The following is an 18,937-nucleotide window of genomic DNA, read 5'->3' as shown; positions in this document are numbered from 1 at the left end:
ACACTTGGTGGGCATAAAGTTTTACAACCTTCATTAATGGTGTTTCTTCATCCAATTACTCAACCTCTTTCTTCTAGGTGATTCTACAATCTCATATCGATATAATTAACGTCATTCTTCATCACCCATATGATTACAACAACTCTAAGTCAACAATCCAAACCATATAATAATTCATACGTTTCTTACTATCTAACTCGTTAACTTATCTCTCAAGAACTTAGAGTCCATAATCACCAATTCAAAGCTATAATCGATTGGAATAGGAAAGTCTTACGTACCTTAATCGCTCCAAAACACTCAGAGAAGAACCCAACTTTTGGAGAAGAATCCAAAAATTGTGAACTTGAACCCTTGATTCAAGGGTTTTCTTGAGAACCTTTGGATTTTAGAGTAGAATCTTGTTAATAATCCGTATATGGGTGTTACTCCTTGTTAATATGATGGAATAATACTTGGGGTTTGAGGAAGAACTCATCTTAGGAGGTTTTAGGGAAGATCTAGGTTCTTTTCTCCTCAAAAAGTCGGCCAAAAATGAAGTAGAATGAGGATTTAAGAAAATTTCATGTTCTGGGATTTTTATAGCCGAGCAAGGCTCGTGACACGTCCTGCAAATCGCAGGATTGACCTGCGAAACGCAGCCGTAACCCACGACGTGACAGTAAGACGTGTGTTTTTTTGGTGTTCAACTTACGAACCGCAAACTGATCATGCGAAATGTAGGATAGTAAAGCGGTCATAACGTTTTACTCACAGGTCTGTTTGAGCTTCACTTTATATCTTTGGAAAGGTATTTCAAAGGGATACAACTTTCATGTTTTGAGTTTTCTCAAATTCTCAATAGATTTTCACGAAATCAGCCTGGAAGGCAGACCTGATGTAAACTTAGTCGATTCTATCGAATCTTAAGCACCTCACTATTCGTCTTCATTTCCAAACAAATATTTCCATCTAAACTCGTCCCAATAGTACTTCACATGTCTAAAATGTCACATTAATACTTATTTAACACATCCACACTTAATTCAAATTTACGGAGTGTTACACAAATAGTATAAAGCAGGTGCAGTGTAGATAACTTAAATCCATTTATATACATAAATGTTTGTGTAGTTATCTTAAAAAGGGTAAAGGGACATATATTATGCAAAATTGAGCAACTTTACCATCTTTTGAACTTTTGGTCTAATATTACTTTAACCATTAGGAAAAAAAATCTTTTTCCCTTGATTCTTACCTGAACTCCAACTTGAAGGTAATCTTAAACCATCAGGACAAAATCTAGAAATTTTTCACGAAAAATTTGGACACATGGAATCCATTCATTTCACGTTGGAGATCTACTAATAGTTAAAGCTAAATAGGAAACGATTTGCTAACGCCAAAGGCTTGACCGAAAGTGTAAAAGATGATAAATTGGGCAAGTCGAATACTCAATGGGCAATTCCTGAACTTTTTCTCTACTTAAAAAATTGTCGAGGCGAGGCCTTACTACGCTATCTGATTTCCAATAGGAAAAAAAAAATCTACACAATCAGAAGTGCAAGACATGATAATGTTTTTAAATCTAAGGAGAATTTATTTTTTCTCTGTCGTTGGAAACTAAAAATGCATGATTACAAAACCAAATGAATAGGAGTAGTTAAGATAAGAAAATGAAGAAAAGGATGATTTTTTATTTATTTTTTCATAAAAGGACATTCAATATAGAAAAATGTATTACTCTTGGATTCTTTTTATGATTGAAAACAATGCAGCATTATGCAAATGAGACCTTACTTAAGTCGACATGTGGCAAAAGTTAAGTTGTGAGGATTGATGAAAAGCCGGTTCTCATGTCTCTGAAAACATTGTAGTAGTTTTATTTGTATTTAGTTATCATTTTAGATAGGAAACAAGTGCAGTAACTGTCGTCGTCTTTCTTTTTTAATATTTAAATAATATTTCAAGTGAAATAATGAACTTCCCTTATAGAGCTATAACTTTTTCTTTTAAATCAAATTATGTTCAAACCAACATATTTCAATTTCAATAAATGTTGTTAAACAGAGATCCTAAGTTTTGTTGCTCCATTAAGAAAACATATAGAACAAAACAATAAGAACCACATAATTGCAGCAATTATTGGACGATTATTATGACTTGATTGAAATGCTAGACTTGCTAGTGCGGACAAAAAACAAAGTAGATATACAAAGAAAAAAATTGCATGGCAATATTTGCCCTTTTATAATTGATCAAAAATCAAGAAAGAAATGGCCCAAAATGGCGTAAGCAATCAGTTAAATACAAACAAAAAGAAATTGTAAGGCAATACATTTTCTTTTTAATTTTTTTAGTACACGTTGCACATGGAGATTAGAGAAGGAAAAGGCAAAAAGAAAAAAGTAAAAAGTAAGAAAAAACTGAACCCATATCTATTTTGTGAGACTTTTACAGGCTGATATCATTGTATTTTGATAACCCGAGGGTTATAACATATAAATCCATATACTCTTTATATAATGAGATAAGGGTCAAAAACACATCCTAATTATCACTTCTTTTTTTAACTTTATACCTAAACTATCAGAAGGTTGAAAAAACTATCTAGTTTGCAAAACACACCTCAAATTATTCTTGAATGGCATGTGATCTACACTCTCTATTTTATATAAAAATGTTGCGAAGTGTTGTCCACGTGGATAAATAATGTCACAATAGCACCTACAGGAATTTTTTTTTTTAAAAAAAAACTATTTGTTTAAAAAACAAACTGAAAAATAATAATTTTTGTAAAAAAATATCAAAAATTATAGAAAATAAAAAAATAGTTTAAAAAATGGAAAAGTTATTTTTTTTTTAAAATAAGAAAAATAATTATTTAGTTTTCACAAAAATCAACTTTTCCATTTTTTAAATCATTTTTTCTGATTTTCTAAATTTTTTGATAGTTTTTTACAAAAAAAAAAAAATCATTTTTTTTAAATCCAGATTATTTTATTTTTTAAAATGCTGATTTTTTTTTTTAAATAATGCAGTTTTTTAAAAAAAAAAAATATACAGCTTTTTTTTATATAAAAAAATATTATTTTTTAATTTCCATGTAGGTGCCACCATACCATTACTTATGTTATGTGAACAATTTTTTTGAGAAAATTTCAGCTTCGCTTGCCTTTTAGAGAGTGAGTTCACACATTTAGTTTAGATGTGTTTTGCAAACTAGATAGTGATAGTTTAGGTAATTTTCTAAACCTTATGATAGTTTAGGTATGAAACTCAAAAAAAAGTGATAGTTAGGGTATGTTTTTGACCCCTATCTCTTATATAATTGATAAAAAGCGAATTCTAAAAATCATTATTTTGAAACCAACATTCTAGCGAGTCAAGTCAATTATATTAGAAAAGAAATGAAGTTGTGTTACATTATCATCTACAAACTAGTTCTGCTAAGAGATGTATATATGCTTTGCAAAACAGTTGTTTCGTACTTTGGTAAGCTGTTGTTTAAAGTAATTGTTCATTCATTTATGATTTTCTCTTCCTCCCTATATTATGTCTATTTCCTTCCAAGAAATAAATGATTAACTATTCTTTTACTGGTGTTACTTCACTATAATAAAAGAGCATTTGCTCAGCTTTACTGGTTTTGCTTCACTGTATAAAAAGAGCATTTGCTCTTGACCTCATTTGTTTTCTGTTATTATGATCAATAAATGAAGGCACCTGAGGTTCTATATTGGGACCTACTGGGTGTGTTTCCAAGGGGGAAAAGACCTCTTATAAGTGCGATCACTTCATGTTGTAATTCTAGAAAAATCAAAGATACCTCTTACAATTAAGGAGCATATAAATTCCTGATATATTTCCACTCAACATCGAGCCTGGTACATCCTGTTGAACTTAAACATTATGATTGCATCTCAATGTTAGAGAACCCTAATTACTGAAGCCAAATGGGTATGGAGGACTCATATAACTGTAACTCTGGAAGAGAGAATTTCATGACCATATTCTCGAAAAGCAACAAAATAGCCAGAGCAGATAATGTTGACTAATATAATCAATTTAAAAAATAAAAAAAAGTGGCTATTGTGCCACCTAAAATAGGTAGCAGCTAAAATATACATGAACTATTTCTGCATCTCCAAGTGGCAGCGCCCAATACTCCAATAGAATTTCTCAGAAATATTAAAGGGGAATTGCCCTTCATATATGTTGCATAGGGTCATAACAAATTATAGCAAAAAATCATACATGCACAACGCTGTTCAATGACAGCAAATTGCAAAATACAACAAATGGAGATCAAATAAGACAGCTTCTAAAGCTATTATTAAGTAGATAAATACTCGCTCCTACTTCTAGAAACAGCACATAGCAGCCGTCATAACAAACATAGACATATATAACTTATCGATTTTAGCAAGGATCGTGATTTGCCAACATTTTCTGAAAGTCTCACGTACATCGTAGTAAGAATAGTGTTGATAAGCCAACTTCTTGCGATTTTTTTTTTTCTGCTTGGACTGCCCATTATTTCGGCGCGAAAGCTCAATATAATGCCAAAAATTAAAGCCCGAATATGAGAGCATAATTTAAAGCTTCAGCGAAAATAAGAAAGAAGGATCATCCCAAAAAAATGATATTAAAGGGGAATGTCATATATGTTGCATAGGGTCATAACAAATTATAGCAAAAAATCATACATGCACAGCGCTGTTCAATGACAGCAAATTGCAAAATACAACAAATGGAGATCAAATAAGACAGCTTCTAAAGCTATTATAGTAGATAAATACTATACTTCTAGAAACAGAAGAGAACAAACATAGACATATATAACTTATCGATTTTATTATTTTTTTCTGAAAGTCTCAAGTACATCGTAGTAAGAATAGTGTTGATAAGCCAACTTCACTCTGCTCTGGACTGCCCAGCTCGCGAAGACAATATAATGCCAACAATAAGCCCATAAAGAGCCAAAGCTTCAGCGAAAATAAGAATGAGGATCATCCCAACGAAAAGCTTAGGTTGTTGAGCATTAGCCCTGTAAATCAAAAACTGTTCAGTAGATATTTGGTATAATATACAATGAACATGACAATGCAACTAATAGCGCACTATAACATAAACAGAAGAGAACTACCCTTCAATAATCAAGCTGAAGTAGCCTAACAAACGACTCGCTGGGGGTTTAATTTCATCCAACAGTGGTGGTAAACTAAATTGAGGCATCCAAACAAAATGCATACCTTGAACAGTTTGGCTTCACCATTTATAGAAGCCAGAAGCCAATTAATTATTTGTGAAGGATAATCAAGCAAAATGGTTTGACACGATGTAACGAGATATGTCAAAGAAATCAGAGCGGACAATAAAGGCAACATGGACGGAAGATCCCAGGTACGTTGGAACATATTGCAGCTTTTTTCAAGAGTACAAAATAATTTCTTTTTGGGATCAGTCTGCTGTCCAACCCAGCTTCCACGTTAAGAAAGGCAATAGCTAAAATGCAAGATTTGTGGGAAACAATAAGTCCTAACTATCAGCTGACTTTCAAATGCAAAAATATTTGTCAATTTTTTGTTTCTTTTGCTTCCCTTCACTTATTAAGAGAAAGTCTTCCATAGTCATCATGACACTCAACTTGTGTCATTGATGTTACACTTTTTTCTTTAAGAGCAGGTTGGAGTTGGAGAAGGCCAAAAAAAAAAACAAAAAAAAAAAGGAATCAGGGTTGTCCTTGTGTCTAACCAAAGGCAACAACTTTTGCAAGAAGAGGGAAAATTAAAACAGAAAATCATAGGAGCCACTTCATCACATCCAAGAAACAATTGCATCACACAATGCAAAACACATAATTACAGAAGATTTCTAGATTGTCTTGGCTAATTAAAAAAATTGATTGAGGCCAAATATGAGAAAGTGAATATCAATACAACCAATCACATGGCAAAAATGAGGAACTGGTCCTATAAAAAATATCTGCTTTTCCATTTTATCTTACAAAACATGAAACTGGTCTCATATGTTCCATTCCTGTTCCCACTTCAACAAAAATTTTGCTGAGAAATCTACAGAGAGATCTTCAACCTTTAGTTTCATAAAGGATTTGTTTCATATTGTTGACCTTAGTTTTCTTCCAAAAGTTTACATTGCTAAAAGAGAGAAAACAAAATCATTTACCTTTTTGCACATTTCTACCCTTTTTTTGATAGGTTAAATAGTCTCCTTTTGAGGTTTCAACACAATCATTTGCGTTACATGAAATGAAAAGCACATATGAAAGTAAACTTAAATGTTTGCCCGTATTGTTAGTCCGAGATGATTACAAGCAATCAAAGCAAAATTATTAAATAGACAGAATCGTATAACATAAAATACAGGCCAAAAGGAGCAAAGCACGCAAAGGTAAGCAGGATTAAACATCATCTGAATCTTTTAAAACTAGTACTATCACGCCATGGCAACTATTCATCGAACACATATTGGTTATTCGCTAAAGCAAAAATTGAAAAACTAAAAGAGGCAGAAAAGAGAATTTGAGAGTGCACCTAAATTATATAGCAGTAGGAGAAGAAGAGGGCCTAAATGTAGAGATAAAGGTTACAGTTTTTACAAGGTCGGGGTCTGTAAGGATAGAAATGTAGTTAATCCCAAGTCCAAATAGAAGAAAAGAATTACGGTAGGTTGACAGCCAGCGTGGAATCACTCTAAGGATGATGCATCCTCTAAATAAAACACAACATACTAGAATCAGAGTTGATTGACAGAATGAATGAAAATTGAATCATGGATTTTTTTGACATAGCAGTATATTCAAAAAAATAAAAATGAGGAGGGGAACTTTCCATTTAATGACTATGTAGGCTATTGTCAGACAACTCCAAAAGACAATAATCCAGTTTCCTAGATCATAAGTACTGTCCCTGTCCAAATTTATGTGATGGTTTCGGCCTGAACACGGAGTTTTATAAGCTAATTGGACTTAAACGTGAGATGAATGGTAGAGGAAAAAAATATTAAAATTGTGATTGAAAAGCTAGCTTGATCGAGAACATCGTATATATAATTTATTTTTGAAAAGTTCAATGAATTTGTATTCTTGAAAGTTGAATAAAAATGGAAATGGTGTCAAGGAGAAGGCACATTAGCTGAGACAGAGAGAGTAGTATTTAGGTTGACTTAAACATATTAAAAATCCAAAGTTTAATGGAGAAATAATAGTGAACAAAACACATGTTCTACTCATTAATATTTCAAAGCCAATATTCTAAAGTACTCCATCTTTCCAAAAAACCAACAGAAATCTTGCTTTCAACTTATCCTGACGTGGCACAAAAAAAAAAAAAATTATGTCCCAAATTGATAAAAGAAAACTTTATATGCCCAAAATTGATAAAAATAAAAGCTTTCTATGTCCCAAATTGATAGCTTCTTTTGCTTATTAGGTGTCAATTTGACTAATCTTTTGAAAAGAATTAAACTCAGATTAACCAGTCATTTGAAAATAAAATGTGGTTATAAAAGTTGTACAAGTCTTCTCCCCTCTTTAACTACGAAAAATATATGTCTTGGACTCTTGGTAAGAAAAAAACTCTTGTGAGACTTATCGAAAGCATAGTCGCAAAACTCTTTCGGAATACTGAGAATTATTTACAACTAGAAGGAGACTTGACAAAGTATGATCACTGGGTGACTTAACAAATTTAAATAAGACGAAATGATTTTAATGGTACTTAAAGTCTGATATAGGATGCTATTGTGATTATATAAGGCTCAATCTAATAATTAGCTATTAAAAGTGCATTGTCTTCAACGATAACATCTAATGTACTAAATCTAACCAATGTTTGAGTGTATGGTTGCTGGCAGTCGAATCTCTTCCCAAAAGCAATTGCTACAACCAACAATCTAGTTATGATAGAGGAAAAGCTGAAAGAACTTTAGACATGTAAATAATTAGCATAGAACTTCTCCATCAGTACTTTGGTAAGAGTGGTTGATCTGTCTCGAGAAATTGCCAACTCTGTAACCTAGCTCATTTATTATTTGTGGCTTTTGTTCTGATCCTTCATTCAGCAGACAACTCAATCCATTTAAACTTAGTCCTGTTGCATAATTCCCGATAACTTTGGAAGGGCATAAAAGAAAATTATTTTTCAGCTAGAAAAGCCAAATGTAGACGATACAATTTGCACAATAATTTTTTTTTTTTTTTTTTTAAATAAGGAAGTTTGCACAATAATAGTACAAGAACAATTCAAACCTAACTATAACTACAAAGTTTGACCTAAGCAAAAATTAATCTAAAATGCTTCCTATTCACATGGTTAACTAGCTTAAACAAAAGTTTACATTTTTTTTTCGTTTTCATACTACCAACATCTTCCTATAAAGAAGTCACATCCTAATAAGCATACACAAGCAAATATCTCCAAGATACATCATCATTGCAACCTTTGGCAAAAGAGATAACTATTAAAGGTGAATCCTACTCTTATTCTAACAGGTAATATGAGAATAGTAACCAACTTAGCCTAATTCTACAAAATATACGATCTCCCGGATCCGAGTCAACAGGCATTAGCACGAAGTAACAAGAAGGTAACGAAGCAGCAGAAAACAAAATAAGCAAAAAAAAAAATGAAATGAATACCTAACACCGGCATCACCGACGATACCAATGGCCATTCCAGCAGAAAGACCAGCAAGACCACAAGCGAGACCAGAAGAGAGATGAGCATATCCATCAAACAGGTAGTACGACTTCGTTTTGGGATTAATACCAGTACTGATAATAACAGCAATAATCAATCCATAGATACCCAACACACCAGCCATAACTACTGGAACAATGGATTTCATCACCAACTCCGGTCTCATCACTCCCATAGACGCCACTCCTACACCACTCTTTGCTGTTCCGTACGCTGCTCCCATGCCTACAAATTGTTCGACAAAATGAAAATTAGATCTATAACATATTTGAAGGGGAGGCTTGGAGCAAGGTAAAGTTGTTTCTGTGTGACCTATAAGTTACATGTTCGAGTTGTGATACTTGCATTAGGTTAGACCATCTACATCAAATGCTTTGTACACAGGGCTGTCCTTTTAGATCTATAACATATTTGAAGGGGAGCCTTGGAGCAATAGTAAAGTTGTCTCTGTGTAACCAACAGGTCATGGGTTTGAGCCGGAGAAGCAGTCACTCATGGGTTTGAGCCGGAGCTTGCATTATTAGGTTAGACTGTCTACATCACAATTATCCCTAATGTTTTATTTGACAAAATGAAAATTAGATCCATAACATATTTGAAGGGGAGCTTGGAGAAACAGTAAAGTTATCTCTATGTGACCAATAGGTCACGAGTTTGAGCTGTGAAAGCAGCCACTAATGCTTGCATTAGATTAGGCTGTCTAAACCACAATCATCCCTAATGCCTACAAGATGTTCGACAAATTGAAAATTAAGATCTACAACATATCACTAAAGTTGTCGTGGAAGCAATTCCTAATGCTTGCATTAGGTTAGGCTGTCTACACCACAATTATCCTAATGCCTACAAGTTGTTCGACAAAATGACAATTAGATCTATAACATATTTGATGATGTACAGATCTATTAGCGGAAATTGAGAACATACAGGAGAATACGAGTGCCGCAGCGGCGCCGAGGAAGCCGAAGAAAGGAGCAGTTTCATCTCCACTGAAAGTCGACATTGTTTGATCGGACTTTTTTGGATCTGAGAAATTGTTGATGGATTTAGATATACAAAGGAGAAGGTCTTTTTGATCTGTTTTCTTCTGCCTACAAAAAGCAAATCATTGAAATCACGTTGATTAATAAATTCAGCTTCATACACGTGGCTTTCGTGTTCTGATGCAGTTGTGATTCGGATTTTTTTTTCTTTCACACTGTAAATTAGAGAGATTTTTTATTGTGTATGAGAAATGATAGTTGAAATTTTATTTTTACTAAATCAATAGTAATATATACATAAATAAAATTTGATAAACTTTTAACTTGGTTTAATTAATAGTTTTAAATTTTATTACTTAATCGAATATGTGTAACAAATATGTAGAGAATTAAATTTAAAAAAGAACTTAACAATTACAAATTTATTTAGATTTAAAAATATTACTAGTATTCTTTCAACAATGATATCAAATAAAATTGAGCAAAATGTGAGTTGAATGCCATAATTGGCTGAAACTATATATTTAAGAAAAAAGTTAGATTTGTCAAATAGTCACTCAATTGATAGTAAGTATTTTAGAAAGTTACTTTTATTGTTTTGTAACAAAAAAAAATCACTCAACTAATGGTAATTAACTTTCAGAAAGATACTTTTCTTCATTTTGTAACGCAAAATATTAACATTTTACTTACAAAATCATCCAACCAGGTATCTTAGGTCTATTATTCAAGGAAACAAAAAGATTGACAATGATATTACACATTGTATTGGTGCGAGATTGATGAAATGGAGGCTCGCATCTGGAGTCCTGCGCAATAAGAAGGTGTCACCGAACCTCAAATGCAAGTTTTACAAAATGGTGGTTAGACCAAATATGTCGTTATGGGGCGGAGTGTTGGCCGGTAAAAAACTCTCACGATTAGAAGATGAAAGTTGCAGAAATAAGGATGTTGCAATGGATGTGTGGGCACACCATGAGAGATATGATTATAAATGAAGATATCATGGACAAGGTGGGAGTGACTTCGACGGAAGACAGGATGCGGCCGGAAACGAGGTTAAGATGGCTCAAACATGTGAAGAGATGATGTGCAGATGCTCTATTTGGGAGGTGCGAGAGGTTAGCTATGGATGACTTAAGGAAAGTTAGATGTAGGCCGAAGAAGTATCGGGAAGAGGTTATTGGACAGAACATAGTGCAATTACAGCTTACCGACGACATGATCCTATATAGGAGGGTGTGGAGGACACGAATTAGGGTTGAGGGTTAGTAGGTAGTAGAGCATTTTCTTGCTTGTCCTTCCTTACTAGTAGTCGTAGTATCTTTTCTGTAATTTCCTATTCATCGATTTCTGTTATTATATACTATCTTTTGTTCTTCTCTTAATGTACTATTTTGTTGTAGTTATTATACTGTTCATTTTTCCTTTTTAACTGTCGCATCGCTTATCGCTTTATCTTAGTGTGTAAGGTCGGATATAAAACAACCTATTATGTTATGTTGTTGTTGTCGTGTATAGATAACGTGTAAATTTTCTTTAAGCAAAACTTTTTTTAAAAATAAACTATCCATATTAATTAACCATTAATTGAGCAACGTCCAAACCCGCTTTTGGAATTATACTGAATATGTTGTTGTATTAATTGAGTAATCGTATGAACAATCAACTACGAACATAATAGGTATGACGGATTCCAAACCTTTTTCCAGTAGGAGCACAGTGATGAGTTTGTGAATCAAAATCATTTTTTTGAGCGGATTGCCCTTCTTTTGGGGTGGTCTTTAAATTTTGCCCCTCATATTTGTGGTCTTTAAATTATGCCCTCGTATTCTTTGGTCTTTAATTTTTTTCCTTGCATTGCAACTGCGAGCGTTCGCGCCAGAAATCATGAGGTTACGAGTTCGAACCACCGCTCAAGCATAAATTTTAAAAAAAAATTGCAGTAAGGCAAGGTTTGGGTCGAGTGTATGCCGGACCGATACACTTGTTAAGGAATTATCAAATTTATGCCGGACCGGCGTACTCATGCCTTATGGGCGGACTTAGCGTAAATATGCGGGTGGCATAACTGGTAATTCCTTAACAAGTTTATGCGGTGGGGCATACTTTTAATGGGCAAACTTTTATACGGACCGGCATAATTTGTGAAGGAATTAAGGCATAAGTATGCGGGTCGACATAACTTTGGTAATTCCTTCGCAAGTGTATGCGGTCCAAAAGCATCTGGGGCGTGAAACGGGGCAAAGAGCTTAAATTTAAACTGCCTTGCAATTTTTTTTTAAAAATTTTGAATGTGGGGGTTCGAACCTGAGCATGAGTTTTAGTCGAAGCGCTTACAAAATTTAAAGATTTCAAATATGATGGGCAAAATTTGAAGATCACCCCAAAAGACCCAATCAAAATTATTTGACGGCCCAGACATTGGCCCACGTCCAAATTCCTCTTAGCGGGCCGGCTAAACATCAAACAAATAGACCCATACCCGTAAGTCTTCTCACTTCAATCTTCATAAACTCATCAAGTTCTTGCTCCTGCACCAACTCCTCACTCCTCTCTCTAAGATAATCAAATTGTATGTTTCTCTTCCTCTTTCTCTCAAATTTTGTCTTTTTCTGCTCGACTCTATAATTAGATAATGAACCCTAGTCCTTTTTTGCAATGATCCTTATTGCTGAAACACCGAACTTTACTGAATTGGATACTTCTCTGTTTGCTTGCTTTATACGCCTTAATAGATATTCTTATATGCGTGATAAAGGCTTCAACTTGTGATTATTTGCAAAACATTCTGAAATTGTGGAATTATAGAAAGCCTATCCCGAGCCATACAATGATCAGATGTGTTTTTTTTTTCTTTCTTTTTTGTTGTATGCTACATGAAAAGACTATACCTTTTATAATATACTCTTGTTTTTGCTCATTGTTCTTTTATAGGTTAGCTGAGACACAGAGACAGTTGAGTTCAGGGCAATCAGAGATAGAAAATCATGGTAATTTTTCTGTTCTCTGCCGTTAATAATCAGCTATAGTGTTGTTTCTTCTCGATATTACTCCATGGTTGTACTAATTTTTCTTAATATAACTTAGTTGACACTATTTTAATGGGTAGCCCGCTGGAATAAGTTATGCGCAAGGTCCAAGGAAGGACTGGCCATATTGGATTTAGTGTAAGTTGTGTTTCTGCTAGAGGATGTTTTGGGAATAGCATCTAATAATTTCCGCTCTTGAATAAATGATGGAATTGGATTCTGACTGAAGTTATACTTGGGGGTTTCTTAATTTAATTAGAGCTGAAGATCTGAGTGCCAGCTCCGAGAACGCTGAATTTGTGAATAGGAAGTGCATCTGTAGGGGCACACTGGTTCCTTTTGGGGAGAAAAAAACTAACAAAAGAGGAGCAAAATGGCCTCTATGGTAGTTAATAGGTTGAGTACATTGAGTAGCAAAGTTTGTTCTCAGTTGTCAAAATGACGTGGACGGATTTCTGAAGAGTCAGTAGTTGTATATTTGGTTCACATGCTTGAGTAAATATCGAGATTATGGATTTCTACTGATTATACACCAGGATGAAGTAATGAGAAACGTGAGGGTAGGGATAAACTGGCCTCCTATGAACTGCTTGTAATTTCTTTCCATGGAATGTATCGCTTTAGGATGAATCTTAATTGAATAGCTTAAAAACAACAGAACAAAGGAATGAAAGAGAGAGAGAGAGAGAGAGAGAGAGAGAAGTTTTGCAGGGCTGATCATCGAAAAGCTTGGTCAATGATTCAAATGACGCCTCTGAGAGCATCACCTGAAAATGGCTAAAAAGGTGGGCTCCTGTGGCATTTAGGCCCACCTTTTTAAGTCCACTATTTTGCTAGTCCACCCAAATGGCGCCAAAAGAATGGCCTTGATTCAAGATCCACAGGGTCATATCCTGCCTCCAAAGAAGCCTTGTAGACCTGCAATAGAAACGGAATTTTGTTTACAGAAACATACTATTGAGAGTGCACATCTATTAGTTGGAACTGGCTAGTTGACTCTCTTCTCCACTACCTTCCCTAAACACAACCAATCACTAAATACATCTACTTCAAAGTAGCATCTTCTTTGTTGATGGCAGTGGTTCTTCGTTTGTTCTTATGTATTTCTGTTTTGTAACCTTTAAAAATCTGTACTACAACAACATACCTAGTGTAGTCCCACAACTGGGGTTGGGGAGGGTAGGATATACGCAGACCTTATCCCTGCCTTTGTGTGGTAGGGAGGCTGTTTCAGATAAACCCTCGGCTCAAAAGAGAAGTTTTCGAAGAAGAAGCAGGGAAAACCTTTAAAAATTTGTCATTGACTTTATTGATATCTATGTCATTAGTGTTATTTTTGATTGTCATTATTGTACTTTCTAATTTGTGATCTGCAGTTTTTTGATGGATATGGATATCACGGAAGATCATTTGAGCAGACGTACCGGTGTTATCCTGCATCATTCATTGATAAGGTTGGGATGTTTTTGAAAAGACGAATTTCCTTTACTACTCTTATCTACTGTGGTAATTACCTATGGAGGTTTCACAAAATTCTTCTTGTTCCTTTGTCTTCCATCAGATTGTTATTCTCACAGAGTTTTGCTTTGGTCATTTTCATATTTTCATTCTTCTTGTATAGGCCTATGATTTACTTTCAGATAACTATCTAGAAGAGCTATCCTCGAACTTAATTTTAAGTCTCATTACATCTTTTTTCCGCAGGTTGCATCATGTGCATTTTGTTGTTGTTGAAGAGAAGGGGGGTGTGGGCGGGTTGGGGAGGGAATGGATTTTATTTATTAAGGGGAAGTGAGAGGAGTGTAACTGTTTAGTAGTTCTTTTTGGTATAGTTGTACGTTGAAAGAAGTCTTCTTTTTGACCAATATGCATATATATGTTGTGGGAGATGGGTCTTATATGTGTATTAATCTTGTATTTCAGATGTTTGTCTCATGTTCGCTTCTCCTACTGCAAATTATTTTTGCTTGGTATTTATCTGCTGTTGCTTTTTCTTCAATTCTAATTCTGTATGTGTCATACTTTGCAGCCGCAATTAGAAAATGGAGACAAAAGTAAGTAATGTCAATAACTTTGTTTGGATCTGCGCCAGGTTATTGGAGCATTAAGTCTTATGTTGTTTTTTCTTTATTATTTTTCAGTTATAATGCCTCCCTCTGCTCTTGATCGTCTAGGTGAGTATCCTTGTTCTGTATCTTGGCATTTTCAGTTAATTAGATTTTGCACCTGTATCAGTTGGCAGCTGGTCCTTTTCTTACCCCTATTCAACATTGAATGTAAAATTTTGCAGCGTCACTTCACATTGATTACCCAATGTTGTTTGAGCTTCGAAATTCTGCGACGGGACGGGTTTCTCACTGTGGGGTTTTGGAGTTCATTGCAGAAGAGGGCATGATATATATGCCATACTGGGTACATGTCAATTCTATGGAATTCTGTTTTCTTGGGCTCAATTCAACTGTTGTGCATAAACTCACTTTAATGTGGGCCTTGTAGATGATGCAAAATTTATTCCTACAAGAAGGCGATATTGTGGCAGTGAAAAATGTGACTCTTCCTAAGGGTAAATATGTCAAGTTGCAACCCCACACGAAGGATTTTCTGGATATTTCTAACCCAAAGGCCATGTGAGTTTGCTAAAGTTTTTTTAGAACTTTTTTGTGGCTCGATTCTGATATGCTAGTGTTTGTGGAGCCCAATTGCTTCTGCATATTTTCTGGAAATTCTACTCAAAAGGAAAATTCAGCAGGACAAAAGAAGTTCTCCCTCTGACCCAATCACGTTCTTTTTGGGGGACATGATATTTTTTTTTTTTTTGGTACATGATTATTAAGTTAAGAGTTTAATTTCTTGTTTTAAAAAAATGAAAAGTGGGTCCAAGGCTGTAGATGAGGTAGACTTTTTGAAATTAGTTTTACTTCTTTAAAGTATAAAAGTGGATGCCATAGCATATTCTAATATTAACAAAATATTGAAAATCTATCAAATTCTGTAGGTAGTAAGTTTACTGTACCACAATTTTGGAAAAGAACAACATAAGAAGTAGGAGAATAAATTGGAACCAAGTATAGAAGATTAAAAAAAAAAAAGGGCAGCCCGGTGCACTAAGCTCCCGCTATGCACGGGGTCCGGGGAAGGGCCGGACCACAAGGGTCTATTGTACGCACCTTACCTTGCATTTACGCAAGAGAGCGTTTCCACGGCTCGAACCCGTGACCTCCTGGTCACATGGCAGCAACTTTACCAGTTACGCCAAGGCTCCCCTTCTAAGTATAGAAGATAATGGTCATCAAAATAGGAGAGTGGGGTGTGGTAAAAAATAAAAAAATCAAGTCAGTCCATGTTGTTGAGTTAAACTGGAACTTGAGGAATTTTTGTGTTTAAACATTTAGGAGAGATCACAAGACTAATTCACTGGGATTTTCACTTTATTATGGTATAGATAGATAACTACTTACCATATGTCTCATTAGAGATTGAAAAGTCAAATGCCAGAGTGCACTAGATATTATGCTTAATGGGCTAAAAGCTGACTCAGTTTTAAATTTTATATTGCTTCAGCAAAAGGGTCTCCTTAGAGCAATAATCAATATCACCTCTTTGTTGCTGGATTAACTTTTTGTGAGATGGTTTATGAGGTTGATGTTTCCTGTAGAGCTAGAATTACCAAAGGGAGCGCCTTAGGAAAAGGGGGAACACTATATTGTCCGGGATTGAAGTTCTTTTGTCTGACATGTATTTAAGTAGGGAGAAAGGGCCTAGGTGAGAAACATAGCGATCCATGCAAGGAGTGCTTATGGTTTAAATACTTTCTGAATTAGTTTTTCTCTTTATTCTTTTAAATTGAGAGATAATGATGGTGCAATGTAGTGGTTGAAATATCTGCTTCTGCGAGTACAGGTGGAATTGAAATGATATTGTATTGAGGGATAAAATATGAATTTATAATTAGATCTGTCTGTGTTCCATTTATGAATATGCACAGCATTAACTTCCCGATGACCAGATCGATAGTGTTACACTTATTCTATAATTGCTCTATTATTTTGTATGTTTCCGGCTTGAATGCTAGGCATAGCTAAGTGAGTTGATTGACAAGTACGATTTGTTTTCTTAGGAGAATTACATCTGCTAACTGGCAGAGCCAATATTTGTTGGTTCAGTTGCTTATTGATTTACTCTCATTTACAAAATACCAGCATACTGATGGAGGCTTTGTAGTTTGACTTATTTCCCTTATTGATGCAGCTTGGAGACGACACTCAGAAACTTTTCCTGCTTAACCACAGGAGATAGTATTATGGTGGCTTACAACAATAAAAAGTATTACATAGACATTGTGGAGACCAAACCTTCTAATGGAATAAGTATTATTGAGACAGACTGTGAAGTAGACTTTGCTCCCCCACTTGATTACAAAGAACCTGAAAGAACGGCTCCTTCTCGTTCAAGCAAGGCTCCAGCAGAAGGTGTATATTCTTCAGATTTACTGAAATCAGTGTTCTCTTTGTCTTCACAAATTCTAGTAGTACCACATATTGATTACATTAGTTGATCGTGCTGTGATATCCTATCAAGAGAAAACTCCACATTTCGGACATATTTAATTGTTCCCTTGAAAATACTGATAATCAACTGCAAAAACCTATTCAAACTTTTTGATCTTATACTATTAAAATGGCAACATCTAATTGAGACAAAAGTAGTATCTGATATGGTTCTACAAGCTCTTAATAACACCAGAGTTTGCATGGGTATTGCATTTGCCTAACTTTCTACGCCTTCAAGTTCATTTATAATTTGTACATTTGTGTGGTTAGAAAGGGCAGCCCATACTGAATTTATGTTGTTCATGGTATAAATTGTACTTGGATATCCTGAACTGGAAAACCTTTGATCAAGAACGTGTTGTCCGCCTTTTTATTCTTGGACCTTTGGAATTGCAAAGACTATGATACTTCCAGGTTGGGATGTTTGGTGATATTGTCTGGCCAGTTGTTATTTCACCAGTATGGTGCAGTTCTACGACGTCGCTTTTCATTCATAGTTGTTTATTCCTGTAGATTACTGTAGAACTTGCTATATTTGAGCTTTCTTCTACAGCTTAATAATTCTTCGCTCATGCAGTTCAAGAGGCTGCAACAGAAGTTGAGCCAAAGTTCAACCCTTTTACTGGTGGAGCAAGACGTTTGGATGGGAAACCCTTAAAACAGCAACCTCCACCTTCTTCCTCTTCTGGGTCCCCACACAAGCAAGCCGATGTTACTAAAGGTAGTGGGAAGTCTGCTGCTGCTCCAAGCGCTCAAACTTCTAGTCGTCAATCACAGGGGAAGCTTGTATTTGGTTCAAATGCAAACCGTGCTCCCGAAAAACAGAAGGTTGTATGTCTCCCTTTATAGCTAATGTTCATATACATTATCTTTTGTTTCTTCACTCTTTTTCCTTTCTCCTATTCATTACATCTGGTCACGATTATAAGAATGAAGAATCCTTTAAATTGTATACACATCCATTTGGCTGTTTAACTACAGCTTTGTTACTAGTGCATCAGCCTGCTAATGCTCCTCTTCATTTGCAGGAACCCGTGAAAGAGGAACCTCAAAAGAAAGAAGAACCCAAATTTCAGCCTTTCTCTGGGAAAAAGTACTCCTTGAGGGGTTAATTGTAATATAATTACTTTCCTCTTATTCACTTTTTGCAAATTAACCATTTCTTTTGTCAGTCAAATATCTGAATTATGTTAAACTTATTGTATAATCTATACAGATTAGGTTTCATTGGGAGTGATCTTAAAAATGGTTGGCTAGCACAGACTCTTATTAAGCATAGTTTGTTTTATCTCTAGTTTCGTTTTGATCATCCCATTTGTGTAGTTATTTCATTTTAATTTCTAAGCTTATTATTATTATCGAATACTATGTTTGAAGTGAGATAAATTGAGATTCATAAAATTCACAAAAGTTTGCATTAGTATTTGAAAGGAACAATCTGAGGTCCAACTAGGTCATCTTCCCTAGTTCAATAGTTAGATTTAACTAGCACCACTGCACTTTGTTATGTCCAAAGTTAATTTTTGGAAAAAATATCTGAACTTTGGTAGTTAGTTGGACAATGAAAATTAGTTCTTAAAAATAGCTCTCACAATCTAAGTGTGAAAACTTCATGGAGCTTGAAATCACCACGATTTTGAGTTCAAAACCCCTTTGGGCAAAATTCAGGT

The 18,937-nt window shown here is 34.7% G+C and overlaps 2 protein-coding genes across 2 annotated transcripts; one reads left to right on the top strand and one right to left on the bottom strand.

Annotated features, from left to right (window-relative positions):
• Window positions 1–4,840: 4,840 nt before the first annotated feature.
• LOC132065072 (V-type proton ATPase subunit c1) lies at window positions 4,841–9,839 on the bottom strand. Its single transcript, XM_059458305.1, has 3 exons — window positions 9,630–9,839; window positions 8,642–8,927; window positions 4,841–5,029 (listed from the first exon to the last, which is right to left on the bottom strand). Exons 1-3 carry the CDS (start codon window positions 9,703–9,705, stop codon window positions 4,897–4,899), a joined length of 495 nt encoding a protein of 164 aa, XP_059314288.1. The 5' UTR covers window positions 9,706–9,839; the 3' UTR covers window positions 4,841–4,896.
• A 2,321-nt stretch (window positions 9,840–12,160) lies between these two features.
• Window positions 12,161–18,526, top strand: LOC132065070 (uncharacterized). The gene is made up of 10 exons (XM_059458302.1): window positions 12,161–12,260; window positions 12,623–12,678; window positions 14,094–14,171; window positions 14,747–14,771; window positions 14,859–14,891; window positions 15,008–15,129; window positions 15,214–15,344; window positions 16,966–17,186; window positions 17,845–18,095; window positions 18,296–18,526. The coding sequence occupies exons 2-10, from the start codon at window positions 12,676–12,678 to the stop codon at window positions 18,377–18,379; spliced, it is 948 nt and encodes a 315-aa protein (XP_059314285.1). The 5' UTR covers window positions 12,161–12,260; window positions 12,623–12,675; the 3' UTR covers window positions 18,380–18,526.
• Window positions 18,527–18,937: the final 411 nt, after the last annotated feature.

Source organism: Lycium ferocissimum, chromosome 7 (genome assembly GCF_029784015.1).
Source record: "Lycium ferocissimum isolate CSIRO_LF1 chromosome 7, AGI_CSIRO_Lferr_CH_V1, whole genome shotgun sequence".
NCBI classification, from domain to species: Eukaryota; Viridiplantae; Streptophyta; class Magnoliopsida; order Solanales; family Solanaceae; genus Lycium; species Lycium ferocissimum.
Note: the sequence above shows the minus strand (reverse complement) of the source record. Positions and strands in the feature narration are given on the sequence as shown.

What these genes read in the sequence shown, in the direction of transcription:
- LOC132065072 (XM_059458305.1), bottom strand. Translation starts at nt 9,705, where the DNA reads ATGTCGACTTTCAGTGGAGATGAAACTGCTCCTTTCTTCGGCTTCCTC. An exon ending in TGCGGCACTCGTATTCTCCT is followed by an intron (nt 8,928 to 9,629) that starts GTATGTTCTCAA and finishes AACAATTTGTAG; the next exon opens with GCATGGGAGCAGCGTACGGA. An exon ending in GTCGGTGATGCCGGTGTTAG is followed by an intron (nt 5,030 to 8,641) that starts GTATTCATTTCA and finishes TTTGATTTACAG; the next exon opens with GGCTAATGCTCAACAACCTA.
- LOC132065070 (XM_059458302.1), top strand. An exon ending in CTGCATCATTCATTGATAAG is followed by an intron (nt 14,172 to 14,746) that starts GTTGGGATGTTT and finishes CATACTTTGCAG; the next exon opens with CCGCAATTAGAAAATGGAGA. An exon ending in GTGCTCCCGAAAAACAGAAG is followed by an intron (nt 18,096 to 18,295) that starts GTTGTATGTCTC and finishes CTTCATTTGCAG; the next exon opens with GAACCCGTGAAAGAGGAACC.